At 42.1% G+C, this 27537-nt stretch overlaps 1 protein-coding gene across 2 annotated transcripts in view; it reads right to left on the minus strand.

Annotated features, from left to right (window-relative positions):
* The window catches only part of LOC144783994 (GTPase IMAP family member 9-like), a 196142-nt gene that overhangs the window by 57732 nt on the left and 110873 nt on the right, over positions 1-27537 (minus strand). For both annotated transcript variants that reach the window (XM_078662708.1, XM_078662707.1), the window contains exon 2: positions 4613-5436. In XM_078662708.1, the coding sequence (XP_078518834.1) occupies positions 4613-5425 (813 nt within the window). In that variant the 5' untranslated portion in view covers positions 5426-5436. The remainder of the gene's footprint in view (positions 1-4612; positions 5437-27537) is intronic.

A 27537-nucleotide genomic window follows, 5' to 3' on the forward strand; every position in this document is an offset into this window, starting at 1 on the left:
AACTGTGCGGCAAACTATGATTTGCTATGAGTTGCAAATACTACAGGGCCAGATTTATCAGTGTACAATACAGCGCAACGCAGCGAGGCCACTTACTGCACTGCGGCAAATGGAGATGGCATGAATGCATCATATTTACTAACATATGGGCATTGATGCTCTCTAACTGCACCGCATACTCAGTGTAACCGCTCACCAATGCAGGCACACTTGCACCATGGTGGAAGGGTGCCTGTGTTGCAGGCAGGATTGCTTTTGTGCCAGAAGGGGCACCTTCCTGGACAGAAACAATCCTTAGAAGTGTTTTCCTCTTTATATCTGTGCTGCAGAATGCAGCACACTTAGAAAGAAGAAACAACATTGAAAAATAAATCTATTTCTCTTCATTGCACCTCTATCGGGAAGGTCAAGCATTTTGATGAATTCCCAGGTTTACTAGGCTTGCTAAATCTGGGATTGTGCCAAAATCCATGGACGTGTATGGGAATACCCACGCATCCACCCATGGAATGCCTTCCCCAGGCAGAGTAATGCAAGGCAGTGACTTGTGCTGCCTTGCGTTACTCAAGATTTACTAAGCAGCGCACTGCCACACAAGGTGGCCTTACGTGGCTTGGTGGATCCAAATTAAGGATTGTGTTGCCTTTGCATCACCCTGCAGCACACAATGACAATGCAACCCTATGATAAATCTTGACCCAGATCTCTCAAGAAGACTCATGTCAAATATGGTAGTTCACTCAATGTCATATATGTCATTATTTGTAGATTTGCATTACAAATTAAGTAGAATGTAGCCTTCTGGGCTCTAAAAATAGGTGATGAAAAGAAGGCCCCAGCAATTCCTCTTCTAGTCGTCTCAAAACATCATGTCAGATCTGTAGGTGGGGCAGAACTGCTGCCAATCACCAAATTAGTGAGGTAGGAAGAAATCAGGCTATCAAATTACTCACCAGAAGCAACAAGCTGGCACTTTTGTTTTTTGTGCCGCAACTCCTCTAGTTTGACTGAAGCTTTCACAGCTACTATCTGCACTGTACACGCTCTGTGTTTGAGAGAGAACCTTGTACCTCTACTTCATTTATTGTACTTGTTCTCTGTATATTAGGGATGTTTGTTCTGCACTTTTCAGGAGTGTACCTGTTTGATTTGTGAGCATATCTTAAAATTCTGCTTGCGCTGATGTAGCCAGTGTGTCTGCCAATGAAATTTGCACTTCTGCAATTGCTATATCTGGTAGCGGGTGGGTGCATCTGTTAGAGACAGAGAGAAAAAGAAAGAAAGTTTTTATTTTATTAATATATATATTTTTTTTTATTGTGATCCATGTTTGTGTGTAGATGGCAATTATCACGTGCCATGATGTTTATTACTGCCAGTAATTTCCAGGCGTGAAAAAGTCCACAGTCCACATTATTTCTGGCAGGTCAAACATACCTAAATTTACCAGGTAACAAGCAGGGCCAGCTCCTCCATTAGGGCGGAAGAGCATCACCTCCCCATAGAAACCTGGCTGGTCAGCGTCCCCACCAATCACTATTGCAGTGTTTTAATTGGCTTAGGTGGGGGGGGGGTAGGGGAGGGAGGCTGCCTGCTTCCTTTTCCGCGGGACCCTGCCAGGAACTGAGACCTGCGCGGACCTAGGAAGGTGCTTTACTTTTTTTATTAACATCCCCAGGCACAAACCCCCGTGCGACCCCCCCCCCCCCCCCCCCCACTAGCTCCCTTCCCCACCTGTGAGTCATGCCGGCCGCAAATGGTAAAAAATGACCAGCAAACAGTGGAGCATGCTTTCTGGACCTAAGTATGCATATTATGCCCAATTTTCAGGGCAAAACTCAGACGAAGTAATACATATTGCTCCAGATCGATTCCAAACACCTCAATGTCGAATTTTAGCCAAGAAGATACTTATTGCATCCAACATTGGGGCATTCATAATCAGGCTCTTTCTGTGCCAGTGAAGACTGTAGCTCAGCTGCATGTGCTGTACATAAGTTGTGTTAAATAAGCTTGCACAGCTACCAGTCGTGAGTGCAACTCCTCTTGCTGCCTGGGAAGTCAGCTGATGCATACAACGTCTACGTCCAAATGTGTCAAGGAGAAGCGTGTGTATCTGTTTATTACACTGCATTTTTTAGGTGTGAAAAAGCTGGTAATTCGGCTGTCTCTTTTGTACCTTCTCTGTCTGCGACCTGAGTTCAGATTACACTGTTGATAACAATAATGCAGCTGCCCTATTTATCAGTGAAGTTCAAACTGTTGTCCTTGGTGCAAGTGTTCTTTGCATGATAGAGTCTCGCCTCCTGCTACTTGAGAACCACGTGCTTTTTTAGGTGATAAAGGCCACATTGACACCGTCCTTTGCAGACCAATTCAAATGGAGGTGTTATCGCTGAGCCAAGCAAACATTATTGAACTTTGAAAGTTCAAGAGATTTGCTGAGAAAGGTAAGTACTGTCAGACTGAAACATTCAATCACAGACAATTTAAAAGTTTAGTAGTCGTGCTCTGCAGTTGTACTGTTTGTTCCGTTCAATATACCAAGGTAGTTGCAAATGAGGGTCACCAGCACTCTTTATGGGGGGACCTAATCATTAGACTTTTACCCAGAAAAAGAGAGAGAAAGACAGAGAAGAGGCAAAGAAAGAGAAAGAGAGTGACGGAAAAACAGTGACAAAGGGAGAACACAGGGATGAAAAAACCTGCAAAAGTGAAATAAATGGGCAGGGAGTTTAGGGGGATTGATGAAAGAGGCAAGAGGAGTAGTCAAATGTATACATCTTTCATATTCGGCACAACAACATTTGGTTTCTGAGAAATAGTTGGGAGTCTGGGACACTTGTTATTTTACCAATTAAGGACTTAGGGCCATATGTATCAAGCAAAATTGCATTCACAATCGCAAAAATTTGCAGAATTTCGGCGTTTGCGAATGCAATTTTGCTCAATGGTATGTATTAAGGCAAAGTAAGGAATCGGAAAATTTGCGATTCCTTATTTTGCGATTGCATTTAAGGAATTGCAAATTTTGCGATTCCTTAAATGGAATGTAAGAAGCACCAAAAAAGTGCAATTTGGCCTTAAGGAGTCGCAAATTACCACCAACTTAAAGTTGGTGGTAATTTGCGATGTCTTTGCAAAAAATTCCCTTTTTTGCATTTTTCAAAGTGCAATGTGAAGCACATACATGCCCTTAGGGCATGTATGTGCGCCACATATGCACCCATGCTTATTTCAGGGGTGCAACAGGGTGTCCTTTTGACACCCCTGCACCCTTTAAATTGCGCTCTCAATTTGCGATTCGCTAATTGCTAATCGCAAATTGAGAATGTCTTCCCAGTCATTCCTATGGGCCTCTAGGCCCATAGGAGTGAATAGGGAGGTATTCCTTAATTGCGAATCGCAATTTGCGATTCGCAATTAAGGAATATGTAGGATTCGCAAAATTTATTGCAAATCCTACATACAAAGCATTTTGCGATTCTCAAATAGCGATTCGCAAAAAATCGCTATGTGAGAATCGCAAAATGACTTTTTGATACATATGGGCCTAAATGTACAGCAGCCCTTTCAAAAAGAGCCACTACAGTCTTTTGAAATTAACAGCGGCCTTGCTGAGGACGGCTGAAATGTCACACGACCACTATGCAAGTTCCCATTAGAAATTCTGGAATGATCCGACTGACGAGTACTAGAACTATATCTTCTTCCAGGTGTAGTAGATCCGATGAGAAGTGTTGACGTTGCCACATTCAACATATATCAAGCATAATGAGATGTGCCAGTTTTTCCACCTCAGAGTATAGAGGTCCTGCTGAGAAGTGAACATCCTCTACACATTGAAGTACACTTGCCCTGCTGGTAGGACATGTTGGTCTTGTCTGGTTAAAGGAACTTCAGCCACACTCACAAGACAAGGTTTCTATACAATTCAAGGTATGGCAGCCTTGGATTGTAGTGTTGCTAGGTCTCATTCTATGGATAGCTCATATGCTTTAGAGCATCTTACACTTTAACTGCTTGGTACGGAAGAAGAAAATTACAACCCACTATCCATTTATATCAGTGGTGTCCAAAGCCGGTCAATGAGGTTAAAAGCTATGCCAGAAGCTCAGATCACCTTAGGATACATTTAGATAAATGATCGATATCATGAACACTGGGAGAAGTTACCCATAAAATCTGGTATGGATCTGGCTTTTATGGAATAACTTAAGACAGCTGAAAAAAAGTACCAGTTCGCATACATAATATGTGCAAGGGAAAATATATACACACTGTCACATTCACCCCGGCTAAGCTTTTCACAGTATACAAACAAGGGGACAAAAATGCATTACTAATGCTTTGGGAGACATGGACGTGTTTATCCACTGCATTGAATCAGTTTCCTTCTTTAAAAGCAAGCCAGAATATTTTTGAAATACAAGTGTGTGACAATTGAAAAATAGGGTAGAAGTATGGCCATTTGAGCTCCATTAAAATGATATTCAAAGTATAACTATTCTTGTAGATATTTCACTGTAAATATATTGTCATCGCAGTTTTCCCTGGTTTTTGATTCCATCATATTTTTCCCACCTTTTCTATTACTTCAAGATTCACTCACCTGGGAATTATCCTGATCTGTGTTGTTTATTACATAACCCTTCTTTATTTTCTCTTGCCTAATCTTTGCCTCCTCTTGCATCTTTTCCACCTTCTCCTCAAAATCCTGCTTTAGTTTTTCTTGCGCTATCTCAAGTGGGTTTCTGTCTTGTCTTCGTCGCTCCTCTAGTTTCTCCAAGTGGATCTTCTCGGCTTGGTCATACATCTGACTGTTGTAGCAGGTCCCATTGTTCTGCTCCACCATCCTCTCAATCATAGTGAGAAGCTCAGAGACCTGCTCCTCCCGTTCTTTTGGGGAGGCTCTGTTGTTAAAGGCACAGTACCGGTCCCCACACTTCTCAATCAGCCCCCGCAGATCTCCGCTGCGTGAATTTTGAATGTAGTCTTGTATGGAGACATCTTCTAAATCATCCTTTCTTGTAAACACAATCATCATGTACGTCACTGCTTGGTCTCCAAAAGCATCCTGGATCCGCTCAATGGTTTTCTTCTCTTCCTCTGTAAACCGGCCGACCCTCACTACCAGTACAATGGCGTGAGGACCGGGAGGAGAAAAGGTGACCCATGATCTGACCTCCTGTACAACCTGTTCAGGAGTAAGCTCTGTATCGAAGGTGCCTGGTGTGTCAACAACAACAATGTGTTTCCCTTTACGTTCCACCGCCTCCTTTTTGCATGTGTTGTTCGCTGATGTTGAACTGGCGCTGGAGTCAAACCTCTTCTCACCCAGGATGGTATTTCCCGTCGCACTTTTTCCAGCTGATGATTTGCCCACAAGCATCAGACGCAGTTCGTGTTCTTCCGCACGCATCATGTGACCTGGAGCTGGTGACAAAATTCATACACTTGTTAAAATACACACTTTGTACCTTCCATCAGACATAACATATTTACACTGAGATTTCAATCGAGGAATAATACACACGTGCAACATTTGTGTTTCCATGTAAACAGCTAACAGGACCCCTCTCGACTCATCCATTCATTCACCTATTACTGATTCCGATCTACAGGCTGTATATGACCTGCCACTTCTGGTATTTCAAAAGTTGTAATGATGGTGAAAACTCTCTGGCCTTTGTGTATGTATTTCATAATTTAGCTTCTGCAAAGCTATTTATAAGCAAAGCATTGCATCTTTCAACTCTTTGATAATGTAAAGGGAGTTTAGCCATGCTGAAACCGGTGCATTGTCTGAAATAGACTTGGGGAAATTTGAGAAGTTTAATGACAAATGGAGAGGGTGAGTTAGAGAAAGTGATTACCTGTCTTAAAAAAAATTGCTCCCGGGGAGACGTGCGAGCGCTCGACCAAGATGGCCGCCACCTGAGGAGCTCCGTCGCGTTTTGAGCCCGTTTTTCGTTCAAAACGACGAAATTCGGTCAGTGGCTTTGTTTTGAGGAGGTCGCTGTCTCTTATTAGCCCTCACCTGTTCCTGGAGGCAGTTTCAGCCGCTTTTCTGCACGACAAGTGGGTTTTTCAGCCTCTTGGTTCTTGCTCCCTGTTGTGCTTCCTGCTACAGCCTGAAATCTCTGTCAGGGGGGCGGAGTGTTCTTTAGGAGAGGGCCTGTCTTAGGCCCAACCACTCCCACGATCCAGTTTAGCTGCTGCACCAATACTTTGGAGATATTTTGTTCATTTTTACATTATCTGGCTGATATTTTCCAGATTTACGTAATCTTGACTGCTATTCTGTGGCGCCGCGGCCAGGGCGACTGACGCTGGAATCTGGGGATCAGGGTTCGATCCCTACTCCGGCGGCAGGTTAGCCCAGCACCATGTGACTCTGGGCAATAGCTTGCTTAATCTTCCCGACGGCCCCCCAGCGCCTAGAGACCCTAACGGGTGATTGTGCGCTATACAAATGTGGATTATTATTATTATTATTATTCTGCTAAAATGGATACTAAACCTCTCAATAAAAGGAAACAACAAGTTTCACCACCTTCTTTAAAATCGAAATTGGTGGAGTCTTCAGAGCCCTCCTTATCTCTCATTTTAGAGGAAATTAAAGCACTCAAAGCGAATACTGACACTATTGCGGCAGAAATTAAACATGTGCATAAAGAAATGGCTTGTTTATCGATGAAAATTTTTGATAACTCAATCAAAATCCAAGATAATAAAACCAAAATAGATGCCTTTGCTCCACTTGTGGCTAAAATTTCTCCTCTGAGCTCGCACCTTTTGGATATGGAAAATAGAAATAGGCAATATAACCTGCAAATTTTTAATTTACCAGAAGAAGTTGAGGGAAATAATTGTCGATTATATTTGGAGTCCTTACTTCCTGGCCTTTTAAACCTCAAATTTCCTGAAAAATTCGAAATTGACAAGGCCCATCGAATTCCTTCGCATCGTAACCCACAGCATACCAAACCTAGCTGACCCTTTATTGGATAGATTGTCTCACACAAAATGTCACGCCTCTAAAGTTAATTTTGATTTTAAACAATTTCTCCAAACCACAAATTTAGTCGATATTTGGCGCCTCCATTTCCCTACTGACAAAAATGTTACTTTCTTTTCTAATCCACACAATTCACATTCTAGAATTGATTATATTTTAGTTTCACGACAACTCATTGCATCTATCGCGAACCCTGTCATTGGAAATATTGATATCTCTGACCATGCCATGATTTCCTGTATTTTAAATCTCCAGACAATACTCCCTAAACAATCTAGATGGAGAATGAATTCTAGCATTGCTCTCAATGAACAAAATAGACCAAGACTTTTATCTGCTATATCAGATTACTTTCAGCTTAACCCTGAAGGCTCAACTTCTTTAATTACTCGATGGGATGTGTTTAAAGCTTATATTAGAGGGACTACGATTTCTATTATGGCACATGAAAATAAAACTTTTAATGCTAACATTGATCGGCTGCAGAAACAAATAGCGAAATATGAAAGACTTTTTATTACCTCCAATGATTTGAAATATAGAGATATATTGCAAAAAATACGTTTTGAATTCAATACTATTCTTAGTAAAAAGAGCTGGGATCCAACTTTCCAGAGCCAAAGCTAAATTTAGTTTCAACGCAAATAAATCTGGTAGGCTTTTAGCCAATTATCTTCGCATTAAAAAAGACAAAACACAGATAACTTCCATTCGTAATCTTACTGGTAAAGTTGCGATCTCACACGTAGATATTGTTAATGAATTTTTAGAATTTTACTCTACATTATATAATAAGCCTGATTTTAACGATGATTCTATAGTTGACTCTTTCCTTTCTTCCTGTGACTTACCCAAACTTTCTCAAACAGATAAACTTGGCCTAGATTTACCCATTACAATAGATGAAATTTTATCTGCTATAAAATCCCCCAAACAAAATAAATCCCCAGGTCCTGATGGCTTACCAGCTAAATTTTATAAAGAATTTCAATCCCAGCTCTCGCCCTTTTTACTCCAAGTATTTACTTTTTTTAGCTCTTCAGGAACTATGTCTGGGTCCTTTTCAGAAGCCTTAATTATTGTTCTTCCTAAACCAGATAAAGACCCCACGCTTGTTTCTAATTACAGCCCCATTTCTTTAATAAATCAAGATTGCAAATTATATGCAAAAATATTAGCGTCACGTTTATCCCCAATATTAGATTCTATCATACATTCTGATCAATTAGGGTTTATGAAAAATAGATATTCAGCTAATAACACAAGAACGTTATTACATGTCATTGAACAAGCACAAACATTACATACTCCATCCGGTGTTATGGCTTTGGATGCTGAAAAAGCCTTTGATAAGCTTCATTGGCATTTTTTATTTCGTACCTTAGGTGCGTTTAATTTTGGTGATAATTATATCAATATGGTTTCAGCCCTATATTCTGCCCCTACTGCTAGATTATTTATTAATGGGCAAGTCTCTACTCAATTTTCCCTTTACAGAGGTACACGTCAGGGTTGTCCCCTTTCTCCTCTGTTATTTTTATTGGGTATTGAACCCTTTCTTGCTTCTATCCAACAATGCGATTCTATTAAAGGAATTAAAGTTAAAGATATAGTGGTTAAAACATTGGCATATGCTGATGATGTGCTTTTGTTTATCAGTGATCCCATGTCCTCGTTTCCTTCCTTATTAGACATAATCTCTAAATATTCTTTAGTTTCCGGTTACAAATTAAATTCCAATAAAACTGATTTTTTTTCCCTTAAATGTATATTGTACTCCTAATATGGCACCCATGCGTGACATTATTTGGCAGAAGAAAAAGTTGAAGTATTTGGGTACCTTATTTTCCTCTTCTATTAAATCAACAATGACTTTAAATAGTGATTTTGTTTTAAATTATATTAAGGATAAATCTTCTAAATGGTCTTCATTGCATCTTTCATAGTGGGGACGAATGGAATGCATTAAAATGAATATTGCTCCTAAAATCTTTTACACATTAACTATGATCCCCATTCAATTCCCATTGAAATTTTATAAAGATATTGATAACCATCTCTCCAACTTTCTTTGGAATAAAAAAGCAAAACGCATTAAGTATAACAAATTGAAGATGTTAAAAAGTATTGCTGGTTTCGGCATTCCAGATTTTCTTCTTTATCATAAAGCTTTTATTATGAAACAAAGTGCTATTTGGTTTAACCACTCTATACATAACCCTGCCATGTGGTTCCTTATTGAAAAATCAATTGTTAATCCCTTTCCACTTCCCACTTTAATGACCATGTCACCTAAATCTTCATATGTTCATAAATCTCATATCATTAAATTCACTAAACTTGTTTTTAATTATCTTGATTCTATTTTTGAACACCCCATGTCTGTTACTAGTGATTTATCACTATGGTATAGTTCTGTTATTAAATTGAATAGACATATTAGTTTTTGGTTTTCATGGATTAAAGCTAGAATTTATTATCTTAAGGATATTTATAAGGCAAATACGTTCATATCATTTCAAATGTTACAAACTACATTCAAATTGGCGAATTCAGATTTTAGTAAATATGAATGTTTAATTAATTCTATTTTGGACTCGTTTTCACAAACCATTCCCTCTGTTGTTCATGCTGATTTATTCACTTATATTCAAACTGTATCATCAAATCCTCATTGTGTTTCTATTTTATATAAAAAAATATCTAATAATTTAGGTTTGAATATTAATGTGATTGCATAGTTTTGGAACATTGAACTATCTCTTTCTCTATCCATTAATTCATGGGAAACTATTTGGCTTAACAATATATCTGGTTGGTTACCTATTTCTTTATTTCAAACTAATTCTTATATTCTATTTAATTGCTTGTGAACACCTTTGCGATTATTCAAAGCTAAATTACTTCAATCTGATACATGTTGGCATTGTAATTCACACTCTGGTTCACTACAACATATGCTTTTTACTTGTCCTTTAGTTTTTAAATTCTGGACAGATGTTTGGGACATTATTAAGAAGATTCTTCATATTCAAGAGGATTTAACATATAATCTGTTGATTTGCAAATCCATACTCCTGTCTCATGATTTAAATACACTTGAATGTAAACTTTTTAATTTCCTAATTTCAGCTGCGTTAAAATCCATTACATGTTATTGGAAAGATGTTTCAAAGTTATCGGTTCATGCATGGTGGTCCTAGGTTATTTCTGCGAGAAGAGGAGCACAATTATCTTTATCAGGGGTCTGTCAAAAATCATCTTCTTATCATTTATTTTGGGTTCCTATCGATATTTATTTATCAAATTAATTTCAAGTATTGTATGTTATGATTTTAGTTTATACTTGGTTATTGTATATAGTAGCTCAATTTATTGCCTATTATTTATTTGATATTATATGTTTCCTTCCCATCCCCTCCCCTCCCTCCCTTTTCTTTTCGTTGTTTCATTGTATTACTTGTACTTACACTTGGAACCATGAATTTATTATAGTTTTCTGTATGTCTTGTTTATTGTTACTTATGATAAAAACCTCAATAAAATATTTTGAACTAAAAAAAAATTGCTCCCTTTACAAACACCTATCGGATTGTCTAAAGGAGCATGCAATCAGAATGTCTGAAACACCGGACACGAAACTCTTTCTACAAAGGTGAGGCAAAGATAGGCAAATTCAGGATCACTCTCATATTCCTTCTATTTAACCCAAGTTAAACCACAGTATCCACTCATCATCTTGTGTGACATGTTGAATGTAAGTAATCTGTATAAAACTAGCATGCCTGTTTATTGACAATATTCTTGATATGCAAGAAGATAATACCGGAATCTCACATGCTGATACATGAATTTACTTATACATTTAGAGAAAGTATCATGATCGATAGATACCCAGGAAGAATTTCACAATTTCTGGAACTCCGTTCTAGAATACTACTAATAATAATGGGTTACAATGAATGATTTTTGAAAATGTTCGCTTCCCTTTTTCTTCACATTATCAAGTTTTCCTCCAATATTGAACACAGTAATTAATTACACTTGAGAAAATCTATTGTTACCATTAACACCAAGATGACGATCAAAAGCCGAGTGAACAAGAAAAAGATGTCACTGCTCGGCACTGTAAAAATCGTTTTTTTGTTTATGGGCAACAAGAATAGAATAAAAAGAAAATATGCAAGACAAATTCAATCTGAAAATATTGAGTTCAACGTAATATCTCTGTCATTACTTTGTATATCTCGAGTAATTCTTATGGCAGATGATTTCATAAATACTATACCGGGGCATATTGAGTAAAATCTTTTCATTCACAAAATCTTATTGATTAGCATTTCATGGGTTTGGATGTAAATTTTCTCTTGCCTCCATTGTTGTATGCCTATGTTAGACGAATAGCCTATAAATAATCTAGCTACCAATATTGGAACAAAATAAAGTTTGCCTGTGTAGTATAGCATAATCAATAAGTATCTTGGTACATTCTAAGGGTTCATTAGGATCTCGGGTGGATCTCCACCGCCGGAGATCCGTCCCCACCAGCCACCTATTTCCCCCCGCCATATTACTATGGCGGAGGGGACTGCGGCGGACGGAAAGAGCGTCCGCCACTTTTCCGCCCGGTCAACAAGTCGACTGGGCAGAAAAGAGTTTAATATGGTGGCGGTGTCTGTTAGACACTGCCTGCCATATTACTATGGGTGCGGAAACCTGCCTTTCCGTGGTGGCATTGCCGTCACGGAAAGGCATGTGGGAATAGCTTGCGGGGGCCCGATGCAGGCCCCCAGGGATTCTGGGGGGTGGGGGGTGCACATGGGGTGGGGGGTACCTATGGTACCCCCCTGCATTTCAATAGACAACGTGGCAGGCACCGTGCGGTGCCTGTCACGTGCATTGGAATGCGCGACATGCATTTTTAGCATTGCGGCGGGCGGAGCTTTCAGCACCGCCCACCGCAATGTTAAATATGCAGGATGCGCCTGCCACTATGGCATGCGCATCCTAATTGCCCCCACGGGACCCCCGCCCTTACGGCGGGCGGTCCCTCTTCACGTCGAAATGGCACCATCCTAATGACCCCCTAAATATTCAAATCAATCAATCAGGACATTTGTAAAGCACGCTACATACCTCTGAGGGTCTCAAGGCGCTGGGGGGGGGGGGGGGGGGGGGGTTGTTGCTACTGGTCGAAGAGCCAGGTCTTGAGAAGTCGTCTGAAGGCCAGGAGGTCTTGGGTCTGCCGTAGGTTGGTGGGGAGGGTGTTCCAGGTCTTGGCGGTGAGGTGGGAGAAGGATCTGCCTCCGGCGGTAGTTCTTTGGATGCGCTGCACTGTGGCAAGGGCGAGGCTGGAGGAGCGGAGGTTGTGGGTAGGGGTGTAGAAGCTGAGTCGTTTGTTGAGGTACGCTGGGCCGGTGTTGTGGAGGGCTTTGTACGCGTGGATGTGGAGTTTTAAGGTTATCCTCTTGTTGACGGGGAGCCAGTGTCGGTCTCTCAGGTGGGGTGTGACATGGCTGCGGCGGGGGATGTGGGATCAGTCGTGCCGAGGCTTTCTGGATGCGTTGCAGCCGTCTCAGGAGCTTGTTTGATGTTCCTGCGTAGAGGGCATTTCCGTAGTCCAGCCTACTGGAGACGAGGGCCTGGGTTACTGTTCTTCTCCTTTCGGTGGGGATCCACTTGAAGATCCTGCGGAGCATCTGTAGGGTGTTGAAGCAGGATGAGGAGACAGCGTTGACCTGTTTGGTCATGGAGAGGGTGGAGTCGAGGATGACCCACAGGTTGCGTGCGTGGTCAGTGGGTGTCGGGCTGGGAGATAGTCCAAAGAGGTCCTCCTAACACAACTTGATTTTGTGATATCTTGCAAGGATGTGATCTACCAATGGTTCTAGACAACAGGGACAGAAGGAGGGTATTTGAGGTTGCGGTTTATTAATCTGGTAAGGTGAAATATTGAAATCAAAAAAATTACAATAGAGTAGTAGTCTAATTGTAGCCTATAATGTATAATGTGGGTTTCCTTGGCACCATGGTTAGTGAGGACATGAAATGTGTTGGTGGGATTTCTACTTCTAACCATCTCATCCACTTCACTATCCAGTGAACAAGTCTGTTCTGTGTATTCAAAATGAGCTCCTGATGATAGACATTGTATCATGTAAGGTGGGGTTGGATGCATGAGTATGGAGCATATAATGGGTAGTACTACAGCTGCTAAACTTAATTTCTTGTCTGCAAGTGTAGTTCTGATTTGCAGGCAGTTGAAGAAATGATTGCATAGAGTGCTAAATTCTTCATTGATGTCATTAAAGCGTTTAAAGGTGCCATGAATACATAACTAGTGAAACAATTTAGGTGTGTCTTGGCCCATGGAGAGGAGTCGGATACTCTTCATGCTTGCAAAAGCAGTTGGTTATTTTATATATTTTTAAATTACCCTATTGACCCTTAACCCCTAAGCTCAACCCCCTAAACCCTAAAAATACCCTTGCCACAAAAATACCATTACCCACCCTAAATCGTAAAAATACCCTTGCCACCTCCGGCGCCTTTGACTTAGTGAACAGAAATAAACTGTTGGGCATTATGGGACATGCAGGAGTAGATCTACCTTTATTGAGTTTGTTAAAAGGTCTCCACCAAGAAACATTCATGAGAGTTCATTATTCCCAGACAGGCAAACAAACTTCCCCTATGGAAATGACACACGAGGTGAGACAAGGTTGAATTTTGTCACCTTTTTTTGATTAATTTTATATTAATTTTTTTTAATTGCACTCCTGATGTCCCTAAAATTGGTTCTCGTTTAGTTCATGTGTTACTATATGCAGACAATGCTGTTCTTTTGGTTTGCAGTGCAAATGGCCCGCAAGACTTTTAGATGGGTTTTATAGTTTTGTGCAGAGGCTGAATCTTAAGGTAAATAATGAAAAATATTACATCTTAACTTGCGGACCAAAGACTACCCGCTCAAAGAAGTTTTTTAGTGAAAATACATCCATCTATAATGAAAAAAATAAATTTGAGACATTTGGGTGTTTTATTTACTGCCAACTTGAGATGGGACTGTTTATTTACCCAAAAGGCCGTCTTGATGGAGGCGGTATGTGAATATTTGTTTAGATTTGAAAAAGAAATTGGAACATAAACCTCCCAAAAAATGAACTATGTTTATAAAAGTATATGTATGTCTGTGGGCACATATGGTGCTTGAGTGTGGGGGCATACTCCGTCAAAGACCCTGCAGGCAGCAGAAAATATGTTTTTAACTTGGATATTACGACTCCCCGATCTACATCGAGTTTTATTACTCAAATCGAAATGGGTCTAGATTTTATAGAAGACAAGGTGGGCTTGGCACGCATCTTGCTGTGAGTTAAAACTTGGTCCACACCAGAGTTACGTTTTACTCGGGAAAGAGTGGTGGATTGCCTGAAACAGACTATTATGCTAGCTATCCCATGGAACAAATAGGTAAAAATCACCCTTGAAGACCTAGGTTATCTAGCCTCTTTGAGAATACCAGTGACATAACCTCACTCTTGAACACCTTGGTAAAAGACAGATATTATGTCTACAGACATAAGATGAGACTTGAGAAAGTTTTAGATATGGTTAATATTTATTCATACACTCCATTGTCAACCTGTAAAGGTATGGAGCCCTATTTATCGTGGATAAAGGCACCAGCTCACAGATTCTATTTAACTGGTCTCCAAGTAAACATGATTAATTTTCTAGTGGTCTTTCCCCTTACTGGGACTTGGTTTGATTCTTTACACAGTTGCCCATGCTACGGTATTTCCACACATTCCACTAAGCACTTTATAATATTTTGCACTTTAACACCTTGACCGCGGCGCCGTAGCCGCGCCCTGTGCTGGACATTCCAGAACAGGGCGCGGTCGTGACGGAACCGTTCCGTCATCAGCACAGCTCAGCCGTGACTGATGACGGAACGGTTCCGTCATCAGCATCGAAGGGGTTAATACTCTGGTTTATAACCCACTTTTTATGTCTAGTTTTATCAGGAAAAGATCTCAAAACATATCAAGAAGGTTTACTGATTCTACAACGTATTGAGTGCCCAACAATCTGTTATGCAGTGCTAAATTTTATTACCCAGGCAATGAATAACATTCAAATATATGCATTATAGCTATGACATTATGAAATTCTAATGATTATGTACATTTTTGTAGTTTGTGATACTGACTTGTGAGATATCTTTGTATCTGTTTTTATTATGTGCTTTTATGTTCATGTTGCTGACGGACAAAAAGATTATTTGAACCCTTGCCACCCAAATACCCTTACCCATCTTAAACCCTAAAAATACCCTTGCCACCCCTAAACCTTAACCCACCCTAAACCCTAAAAATATCCTTGCCACCCAAATACCCCTACACACCATAAACCCTACACATAACATTGCCACCCAAATAGCCTTACCCACCCTAAATACACACTTGCCACCCAAACATCTTTACCCACCCTAAACCCTAAAAAAACCCTTGCTGCCCAAATACCCTTACCCACCCTAAACACTAAAAATGCCATTGGCAACCAAATATGCTTACCAACCCTAAACCCTAAAAATACCCTTGCCACCCAAATACCCTAACCCACCCTAAAAGTAAAAAAAAACTATTTTACACCCCTAAACCCCTACCCACCCTAAACCCTGAAAATACACTAGCCACACAATACCCTCACCCACCCCACAACTCTAAATTACTGGCACTGCTTGACGAATCTCCATGACATTTTCACAAAACTTTTTTTTGGGGTTCAGCTGCTGTGTTCAATTTTTTGGGGTGATCCGTCAAGCAGGTGTCTGTTTCCCTGCTCGCTGTGAAGTGAGCAGGGAAACAGACACTATGCTCTGGGATCTAGGGAGCTACATGTCAGCAGCTCCCTGGGTCTCAAAGCAATGCCTGCTTCTGCAGGAGGCGGGGAGCCGGCAGGGACAGTGGGTGCCTTCAGGCTCCCCCCACGGTCCCCAAGGTAGAGGTCAGGCCCCAGGGTATGGGATCCCTGGGGCTGAAGTTAGCCCAGGGAGGAGGGACACGTCCCCCCTTCCTCTTTCTTTAAAAAAATATGTAAAGGCCCGGCCTGGGTGGCAGCCCCCATACTATCTAAAAAATAAACAAAATAAGGGCAGGCCCCAGGGATTCTTCGTGGGCAGAATTGGCCCTGGAGGGTGGCCGCACATCCCCCTTCAAGTCCACAGGGGTATGAGGTCCCTGGGGCCAAAATTGGCCAAGAAAGGGGGCAGCGGCTCCCTTCCTTTTTTTTTAGAATAAAGAATTAAAAAAAGGGGCAGGCCTGGGGGATGGGGACCCCGGGGCCCAAAACAGCCCAAGAAACGGGGGCCATGAGGCCCCCTTCCTAAAAAAGAGGAAAAGAAGCCGCCAACTCGCTGGAGGGCCCCCTCCCTTTCTCAACCACTCTGCAAACATGCCTTCTGGCATGCTGCTGGTTGGGGGAGGAAGTCCCCTTTGCCGCTGATGGTCCTTACTAGGGACCAACAAGATCTCCTGTTACCACCAGTAAGCCCCACACAGTGAAATTGTTCAGAAATGGTCTGAGGCCACACCCCCTTTCTCTACCACTCTGCAAACATGCCTCTCGGTGCACTGCTGGTGAGGGCAGTAGGTCCCTTTGACTCCTGAGGGCCTCAGGACTAAAGTGGACTTTATGCCCCAAGCATAAGTGTGCCCGGAGGTGGGTTTGCAGAGTGTTGGAGAAAGTGTGCTTGGCCTTCCGACAACCTCTCAGCAATCCAGTTGTGTGGGTGTTACAGGAGGTAATGTGAGGGTATATGGCCCGCAAAGACCCTCAATAGCCAGTGGGACTTCATCCCCTACTAGTAGAGCACCTTGAGGCTCCTTTTCAGAGTGCGTGACAAAGGGGGCATGGCCTCCTACCAGGTCTCAGCAATCCTGCTGTGTGGGACTTACTGGAGGTAACAGGAGCAATAGTTGGCCCCCGAAGATGTTCTTGGTGGCCAACTACCACTCCTATTACCTCCAGAAAGTCCCACACAATGGGATTGCAGAGAGGTTTTCGTGGCCATGCCCCTTTACTCCACCACTCTGCATATACGCCTTCTGGTGCACTACTGGCTGGGGGATCGAGTCTACTTTTGTCATGCTCTTGCTCCCTTCCTCCAAGCAGAGCAGTGTTTGCTAGGGTTTGGCTAGAGAGGTGCTCCCACCAAGCCATAGCAAACAGCAATGTCCCGGGTGGGCACACCAGGACATCGCAGGAGACGGCCCTGGGGTGAGGCGGTCCTCAGGGCCATCTAGGGCTCCAGAAGGGGGGCCTCTTGCCCTCCTTTTATTGCTTTGGCCCCTAACCCCTGAGGGATGATGGTTCCAGGGACTGGGGGGCTGTGCGGTACCCCACTTTACATTTTAAGCATTTGCCCCGGGGAGGTACTGTAGCGCCCCTGCATTAATATTATAGTTAGCTCCTGGGAGGTGGCAGTTCCCAGGGCTGCATGGTTGCCTTGGAGAGGTGGTGGTCCCAGGGACTGCAGGTGGGCCCCCCGCATTATTAAAAAGGGGTTGTCACATGGGATTCACGAATCCAGTGCGACTCTGGACAAATTAAAAAAAAATTGTTTTGCCCCTTTGGGGTCCCTGTGGGACACCCCAAGAGGCCTAGCAGGTCAGGGTGTTTCTACTCTGCCTCCTTTTCTTTAAAAAAAAATATTTTTTCAGTGACTTAGTTTTCAACCGAGTCACAAAATAGCTGCCAAAACTTCCTTGTTTGAAGTGCTGGCAGCCAGTCAGATCTGATCACGAGATCGGGAGGAGTCCCTAAATTTACAACTGAAAGTTTCTTTAAATGTCTCCGCAACTACTGAACTGATTTACCCCAAATTACAAAAAGGCACTTCCTTGAGCCAACATCTACCATCCTGCCAACTTCGGTGTACTTCTGCTCAGCAGTTCGGGCTGTAGCCTTGTCTAAAGGTCCTGAGGGTATTAACTAAGTTGGGTAAAATTTGCGAATTCGTGGTCCGCGAATTCGCGCGAAATGGCAAAAAAATCAGCGAGTTCGATTTTTTTGCCATTTGCACAAATATGTGACCGCGTGTGCCTGTAACTTTGCCAGCGTGCCAAAAGGCGCCGAGGTCCCTTGAGTGAGCTGTCCATCATAGTGGGGAAAGGGCGCAAAGACGTTTCTATCATTTTATTATCACAATTAGTTTGTAATACACACGTACACAACTGCATGCCTTGCTGTTTCACGTGAGCACTTTGAAACTGAATTGTGTTGGCAACTGAAAAGCAATTTGCACTCAAGTTTATACTTGCTCAGCTTCTCCTTGCGAGTGATTGACTGATCACGAGGAGAAGGTGCGTCATCTTACACTTGAACACCAAATTGACAAAAAGAGCTGAATTTTGTACAAAAGTCGAACAAGTCTGGAAGTTTGTCACCTTCCTGTATTTTTATGGGGTTTCCGAGAAACACATGAAGTTTCAGAGAAAAAATACTTCTTACAGCTTCTTAACACTCAAACATTTACTTCGTGGTCTGGTGTATTAGGTACTATGTTTACTCTGAGAAAATGATCACAATAGGTCCTTTTTGCCACATATTTGGTTCATCATTGTGCAAACAGAACTTTAAGTGCGCTATTTAGAGAGTCTTCGACACACCATACAAATGGATGTCTAGTTTAAAAATTAGGCCATTGAGCAATTCCAAGAGTTTGCCATTATACTTCGTCCATTTAAGAAATTATTATACACAAATACACACCTTTCTGCCTTTCTGTGGTATGTCTCTCTTTATTTCTTTCCCTACTTTGTTTCTAGTCCAATTGTGACTTTGGCAAGATTGTATTTCCTCTTTTTATTCATTTTCAAATATGTCTTGTGTCTGTCCTTCCATGTATGTTTCCACTTCTCATATTCTCCCTCTGGATCCCTAACTTTGGCTTTCAATTATTCTTTCTATTTATCCTGTTTCTTTTTTTATGGCTCTGTATCGCACTTTTCTGTTTGTCTCACTCCAACTCTTCTCGCACATAAACACAAGCTTTTGTCTCTCTTGACAGCATTTTATAACATGTGTGTCCTGTTATTTATTTTCCTAATTTTCAGTTTCTAGCCAATTCTCAATGTTTCTCTCTCCTCTCCCTCTTACTCTGTCTTTCTCTTTCCCTCTCTCTCTTTCTCTCGCGAGTCGCCTTCTCTCGCTCTCTTTTTCTATCTCTTGACCTTTTTCTTTCTCTCTCACTTCCTGTTTCTCTCTTTCCCTCTTTTCCCATTTCCTTTTCTCTAACTCTTTGGTCTTGTTCTCCTGTGCTTTCTGTCTCTTTCTTTCTTTTTCACTCTCCCCTTTGTTTTCCCTCTTTCTCCCTCCCTCCCCCTCTATTTCTCTCATTCTCTCTTTTTATCCTCACTCTTGTGCTCTCTTTCTCTCTCTCTCTCTCTCTCTGTCCCACTCTTTCTCTTTCTCCATCTCATAGTCCCGAACTGTTGTGTCTGTCAATTTGAAGAGAGAAGACTATCTACATAGTGAGACTCTTGTATTAAGATGCAGTGATTTTGGCTAATAACAAGTAGCAGATGAGGAGAAAGCAGCCTCCTGGTCACAGGAACTACACAGGAATGGCGCTCGGGAAACTCATGGATGCAAAGACCTCCCTCAAGGATTACAGCTAGTTTTCAATGACAGATATGGGGATAAAGGACACTTGCCCAGCCTCGACCTTGCTCACTACTTTTTAGGGCTGATTGATACGTTACTGAATTTGAGCTTCAACTTGGGCACCTGCTTTTATATCTGTAAGTGCTTCCTGTTGAGGTTTACTACTTGTGACAGGAGCATCGTGCCAGAATGAATCCTGCCCTGCATATTTGTCCACAAAGATGCCACCGTGTTGAAATAAATCTGCTAATCCGCTCGCGGGTGAATTTCGGCAATTTCGCGAGATTCGCGGATCGCGAAATTGCCAAAAATCTGCAAAATCCGCGAGCGGAACGGATTTTGCGCCCACCCGTAGTATTAACATGGGGGGAAAAGTGCTTTTAGGCACCCCCTTGTTCTAGGCCCTCACATGACGGAACACTCAAAAACTTTCAAGATGGCAGCTGAAGTGAGCGTCGTATTAGTTTTGAAAATTTTGTGAAGATTCGTCAAACGGTGCCAAAGTTATTAGCAAAATAAAAAATGCTTTTCCTACGGAAACTAGGTCCTAACTATAACTACCTACTAGTGACCGCCAATAGGATATATATATATATATATATATAAAAAAACTGTTTAAACAATCGGGCGCAAGTACACAGCAACGCAACACGACAATATCTGAGTCTGGATCAGAGAATTACTCGGAGTCGGATGAAACAATGGATGCCAGCAGCAGGAATATCTTAACCTTCAGACCCCTGGAAAAGTATCTTTTTTTACAGTCGGGAATGACACTACGGGCAAGACCACCGGAACAGAGATACGGGAGGGGAGGAGGTGCAAACGTAAGAGGAGGCCAACGAGGAGGGGAGGAAGGAAACACAAGAGGAGCAATGTCGCATGGGAGATCAACACGGCAGACCAAGCAACAATGATGGGTGAGCCCAATTTGACAATTGTGAACCTTTCTTCTCATACTTTGACTTTGGCTGAGAGATCGGTATTGGAATTGGGCTTGACATTTTGCCCCATGGCCAATTTCGACTACAGCCGGACCAGAATTGATGTTTTCCTTTTTGTACGTAAACTAAAACTCATGAAAATGTTTATGCAAAAGAAAAAGCGTGCCTTAGACCAAAGGGCAAATGAAGCAGGTTGGAGCACACATGCATCAAAGGTGCTAGCGATACAGGATGTGGAGAGTCTGGCATGTGCAATTGAATTATGTGGTGAGGATATTGAGGGTCTGAATGATTCTAAAATGCTTGAACGCATGGGGTTGACACTTACAGGTAGTGACACCACAAACTTTAGACCCAAGTCAACATTTAATCCCATTACACCACATGACAGTCTGGACACCTTCCACGAAGTTGTAATCAGGGACCTGATGTATGTGTGGAAGGGCAGCACTACCAAACATGCTCACAACCTGACACCTGAACAAAGGGAGGCCCTGGGCATGCTGAATGCAGATCCATGCTTCATCATAAAACCATCCGACAAGGGGGGTAATGTGGTCCTGTGGGACATTAACATGTACAAGGATGAGGCAAACAAACAGTTGGGACTTTCTGGGAACAACAGGAAGTCCAACAAGGAGGAATATTTCTCGAGCATAACCAGCTATTGTGAGAAGTTAAGGGTGTGGAAGGAGGGTCGTCTACTGGCCGAGGCAGAATACAGATTTCTATACCACAAGCACCCAGTCACCCCTTGCTTTTACATGTTGCCCAAGGTGCACAAAGATGGCGACAATCCACCCGGCAGACCTATTGTGTCTGCCAATGGCAGTCTCCTAGAAAACAACTCCACCTTTTTGGACACTTTCCTTTTCCCTTATGTTCTCAACCTTCCCTCATACTGCAGAGACAGTACAGACTTCATCAATAAAATAGAGGGAATCACATGGGAAGAAATTTTCTGGCTTGTCACGATAGACGTAGTTTCCCTTTATACTTGCATCAGACACCATGATGGTATAAATGCCTGCAAACACTTCTTTAGGGACAGATCCGTTTCCTTCTTAAACAAACTGAGATGTTACTTGAAATGTTGGAATTTTGTCTGCTCAACAACTATTTTCTATTTGATGACAGGTGGTTCAAACAGGAGGTGGGCACTGCGATGGGAAGCTGTTTTGCGCCTAGTTACGGGTGTATGGTAATGGGGTGGAGGGAGGAGCAAATGCTTTGGACAGATGAGAATGAAAATCTCACACGCCACATTGCCTTCTATACCCGCTACATAGATGACATCTTCATGATCTGTGGGGGCCTGAAAAAAGACCTAGATAGATTCCTCTACTCACTGAATAGGAACAACATAAATCTCAGATTTACCAACAAGCAAGATCAGGGGGAAATGGATTTTTTGGATATAACAGTCAAGGTTAAGGACGGGAAGTTACACACCAGCCTATACAGGAAGCCCACATCTGGGAACAGCGTTTTACATGCTAGCAGCCATCATCCTGTCAGTCTCAAGAACCGCATCCCGTACGGGGAGTTGCTTAGAGCTAAGCGTAACTGTAGTTCCCAGACAGCCTTTGAGAGAGAACATACATCCATGACCAAAAGATTCAGGGCCAGAGGGTACCATGACAAGGTACTGAAAGCAGCCACAGAAAAAGCTAAGTCTAAAGACAGAACTGAACTCCTTGTTAAGAAAACAAAAGAGATTAGATCTACCAACGATGTCAGGATGATAACCACATACAATGTGGAAGCACACAAAGTCCGTGAGACCCTAAAGAAACACTGGCACATTTTGAAAAACGATCCTGTGATAGGGAGCTCAGTCAGCACACAACCACAAGTCACCTACAGAAAGGCACGCTCTCTCAAAGATATGTTAGTCAGAAGCTATTTGGCGGCCCCCAAGAAACGAACGTGGCTGAAGGAACAGAAGGGCCTTTTCAAGTGTGGAAAGTGCAAGGCGTGTGGGACAAGCAAGAATGTAAAGTCATACCCTGTGCCGATGGGGAATACTGAACTCATTGGTAAATTCATGAATTGCAATACTGATTTTTGTGTCTATGTCATTGTATGCCCATGCGGGAAGTTTTACGTAGGGAGTACAATCTTCCCCATCAAAAAGCGCATCCTTGAACATATGAGGGCAATCAAAAATGGTGATATGAGCTATGCCACTGCGCGCTATTGGTTGCGGTATCACAACAATGATGTTAGCTGTTTCTCATTCTTTGGCATTGACAGAGTACCACCAAATCCCAGAGGCGGTGACAGAGTTAAACAACTGAGAATCCTTGAATCAAGTTACATCGTTCACCTCGATTCCAAGAACCCCTTTGGCTTGAATGAGGACGAGGAGTTACTTGTCCATCTTGGATAAGTACTCTGCACATGACCCTGCTGTTTCTGAATTACCTGTCTTAAACCTGGAATTTCTGCTGTTGTGATCGCCAATTTCTATAACCATACTGTAACTTGGAAGAGGGCTCTCTTCCTTGTCCCAACAGATAGGATATTGAAATTTCACAGAATAGCCTAGTACACTCAATACTGATCACTATCTCTGGACTACGGACCACAATCCGTTCCCAGAGACACACTAATACCTTAATCATGCTTCTAAATCAACCAGATTTTAGTTATCTGAAACCCTAGGAATTCTATGAATCCTATTGAACTCTGGGTTATTTCTTCTTTTTTGCGATCTGTTAATTTTCACATTTTTTTTGCACATTTCACCTTCACCCACCACATTGCCCTGTCACCTTATTTTTGAACCTTAGTTTTGTATATATTCAGTATAGGGGGTCACTTCATTGCACATTTCCGACATTGGTTCCAGGCTTGGACCAGTGTCAATTTTTTAAGGATCATCCAATTGCATTACTTGTTTTTATTCCTAGATGGCATATATATATTGGCATTTGTGTATACATTTTCTTGTTCATTTCATGCTTTGCCAAAATGTACAGCTATTCAACCTGGACGAAGTGTGTTTGCATATTGAACGTTTTACGCCAGTAGGCCACTTGGCCCAGATTGCCATCGTGTTACTTGCAATATTTACTTGGACAGAATGCACAAGGCCACTTGGCCTGAAAGTTTCATTTGCCTTTTTCCATTGGTTCAAACTCATTGAATGGACATATTTATTTTGTTATGAATTTTCATTTAATTATATGACTGCACAAAGCCAAGCGTTAACTATTATTAGAAATGTTTCTTATGAACTTGCAGCTATGACGCTAAATAGCATGTGTGATGAAAACAGTGGAAACGTATAGTCTGTTTTCCAGCTCCATTGTAATTCTGTCTTCTCGAACCTTGGTCCTACCACACTTTCTACTATTGTGCACTTTAAATTGGTGTTTTCAAATGTATGCCTTTGGCTAACGAGAAGGACTGCCTGGTCAAAACGCGTCGCCAATAAACACCTTGTTTATACACGGATCACTGGAGTGCGAGTCTGTTTGTTCCTCGTGGAACCATATCGAGAAACTTTTTGTCGATATATATATATATATATATATATATATATATATATATATATATATCAATGCTCATATGTGTCCACCTTTGAGTAGCACACGAGCAGCAGCTTGGTTTATGTATAGGTGAGGACGGGGATCCACTCGTAGACGCCGCTCCGTACGGGATCTGCCCGACGCGTTTTGAAGCTCCATATGCTTCTCTTCAGGGGCTTTAACGGAAGCGGTGTGCACAACCGCCGACCCACTTCCCCATTTAATATATAACACACCCACCGATGGGAGGCTCAAATGAGACTGTGCATTCTGGGAAGTGTGGTCCGGGAAGCACACAATCAAGTCCTGTATGGACTCCACAAGTGGGCCCGTCCTCGATTCCAAGTACGACTGCTGCTTCACTTTAGTGACCCCCAGGGTACCGGGGTGGTGCATACTCCGCGGCTGGACGGCCGCGTATAAATCAATGCTCATAGGTGTCCACCTTTGAGTAGCACGCGAGCAGCAGCTTGGTTTATGTATAGGTGAGGACAGGGATCCACTCGTAGACGCCGCTCCGTACGGGATCTGCCCGACGCGTTTCGAAGCTCCATATGCTTCTCTTCAGGGGCTTTAACGGAAGCGGTGGGCACAACCGCCGACCCACTTCCCCATTTAATATATAACACACCCACCGATGGGAGGCTCAAATGAGACTGTGCATTCTGGGAAGTGTGGTCCGGGAAGCACACAATCAAGTCCTGTATGGACTCCACAAGTGGGCCCGTCGCACACCGCTTCCGTGTGCTACTCAAAGGTGGACACCTTCGAGCATTGATATATATATATATTAAACACACACACAGGAATCCCTTCGAAATGAGGCCGCAGAGAGAAGGATTATTTCAGCATTTTAATGTCAGCATGCCGGCAATTGGCATAACGGGGCCCAGGCCACACAAACTACAAACGCCGACGCGTTTCGGGAATGAAAATCCCTTTATCAATGGCGTGATGTTCCTGAGGAAATGAGCAACGCTATTGTTTGGCGCACCTTTTTAATCTTCAACACCCGCCCTCGTGGGTGTGGCCGAAACTACGGCCTCATGGATATTGTAGTGCGCCAATGTCTTGTCCAAGTGGGCGCGCTGATTACTTCCAAAATTAAAACATGGTACAATCCCAAGTGGGTGGAGGCGGGCATCCGCTGTCAATTGCCCCGCTTTGCTGCTGGCATAGTGAATAAACTGGCACTACCCTGCATAGCTGCCATCCAGTCTCTCTTCCTGTATACAAGCGCCGGATCGGTACTTGCAGGACCCGCCAGACCTGCGGTGGGCCTCCCTTCATGGCAACCATATCGAGAAACCTTTTGTCGATATATATATATATATATATAAATTCGATTGCAGACCCAATTTTGGAAATGAGCCACACGGAGATGGAATAAAAGCTCCAATGTTTTAATGACGGCTTGCCAGCAGAGATAGCATTCAGGACAGGCAGTTACATCCAATTTGTGGCTCATTTCCAAAATTGGGTCTGCAATCGAATTTATATATATATATATATATATATATATATATATATATATATATACAGTACAGACCACAGCAGAGTAGACATCCAAAGAGGTACGTAGGCAGGTTTCACAGTTTCATCGTATATTTTATCACCCATAGTGGTTCAGACAAGTGTCCGCCCCAGATGCGTTTCAATCGCCTCCGCGATCTTGTTCACCTGTCACGCTGAGACCGGTCCACCATTTTAAATAGTGTATAACCAATCAAAAAAAAGTGACAGTGATGTGCAATAGACATAGAAAAAATATATAGTATCAACAAAGGAGCACTGAATTTGAAAGCAGATTATTTGAAAACGAAAAAATTTGATTTGGGTATTTAAAAGCAAGCCTTAGAATTAATTTATAAAAATAGCGTAAGCAGATCCATGTGCATTAAGATTTCTACTAGCCACATTGTGATGGTGCACACCTTATTACAGTTAGAACCAAACACGGCAAGAAATAATGGCAAGTGCCTGATAGTGCCATGTGATCGTTCTTTGTAAACAATAGGGGTATAGTACAGTAAGCCACTAGTATAAATCACTATCTATGACGGCCTACAATATAAACATGAATATAATTGTTGGCAGCTAATGAATAAACAAGTGCCACCAATGTTCCTAAAAGGCAAATGTCAAATGATGTGCAAAGTATGATATTTAAAACCACCACATTAAATAAAGATAAAAAAATAACTACAAACGGTGGGGCTAATGCAAATGATGACTGAACGATGTAAACAATTTGCAATAAAGTGCTGGTGCTGATAATAGAGCTGCCAATATAGAATCCCATAAATGTGTAAAGCTGCATTGTCACAGATCAATCCAATTGGAGCAACGATTGTCCCTTAATCTAAAATTTCATTTGGTAAATCACGTAGTAGGAAATCAAAAGTCAATGTATTTACAGTTTACAAAAAGATTATTCAAAGGCTAAGGCGATACAATTTTCCATAAGGGATATGTTTATAAAAAATTGTCGAGATCTTCACTGGTGTTTAGTCCATTAGGTATTATAGTATCTAGTAATAGAATAAAGGAAGACTCCAACTGACGTAACTTTCTTTCCCGGTTACCCCCTCGAACAGATGGGGGGACAGCTCCTATTACAAATTAGTTTTTTATTTATTTATTTTTTAAACTTGTAAGGCGCGACAGCTACCCAAAAAGGGTTTCCCGGCGCCGAGACACAGACTTTGTTGGAATGAACGGCTCTAAAGTGTTGGGCAACCGGGTAATTGGAGTCAGAATTAATAATCGCAGCAGATGTTGTAATATACGATTAAAGACTGGTAACTTAGTACTGCCAACGTACTTGAGAGGGCACGTGCACTAAAGAACGCACACTGCAAAATCTGTACGGCATGTAAAATGGCTTTTAATGGGGTCCGAAATGTCACTAAAAGCTGTGCAGTACTCAGAAAGATTTCTCCCAAATTTACAAGCTTGACATGATGCACATTTAAAAAAAACACATCTGGATAACCATGAAGATTTAAAGGTGAGCTCCGGGCTTGATTTTACTAAAGCGTCCCTCATGGAGGGCGCTCTCCTAAAAGTTATAGTAGGGAGAGTAGGTGGCAGAAATTTGAGTGTGACGTCAGTTAAGATGATAGGCCAATGTTTGTAAATGATCTAACGAACAATTTTGTCTTGTTTACAATAGGTGGTAATAAGTCTAATGGGTTGCAAATCTTCTTTTCTGTTCTCATCAGTGCTACTAACACTGAGTTGTTGTTTAGTCATTAGACTAAGCTCACGGGACCGAGCATTGGCTTTGTTTAATGCTGTCTCTAAATCACCCCTTTTGTTACCTCGAGCTAGGGAGCGATGGAATGCTTCTTTCTGACATTTT

Source organism: Lissotriton helveticus, chromosome 10 (genome assembly GCF_964261635.1).
Source record: "Lissotriton helveticus chromosome 10, aLisHel1.1, whole genome shotgun sequence".
NCBI lineage: Eukaryota > Metazoa > Chordata > Amphibia > Caudata > Salamandridae > Lissotriton > Lissotriton helveticus.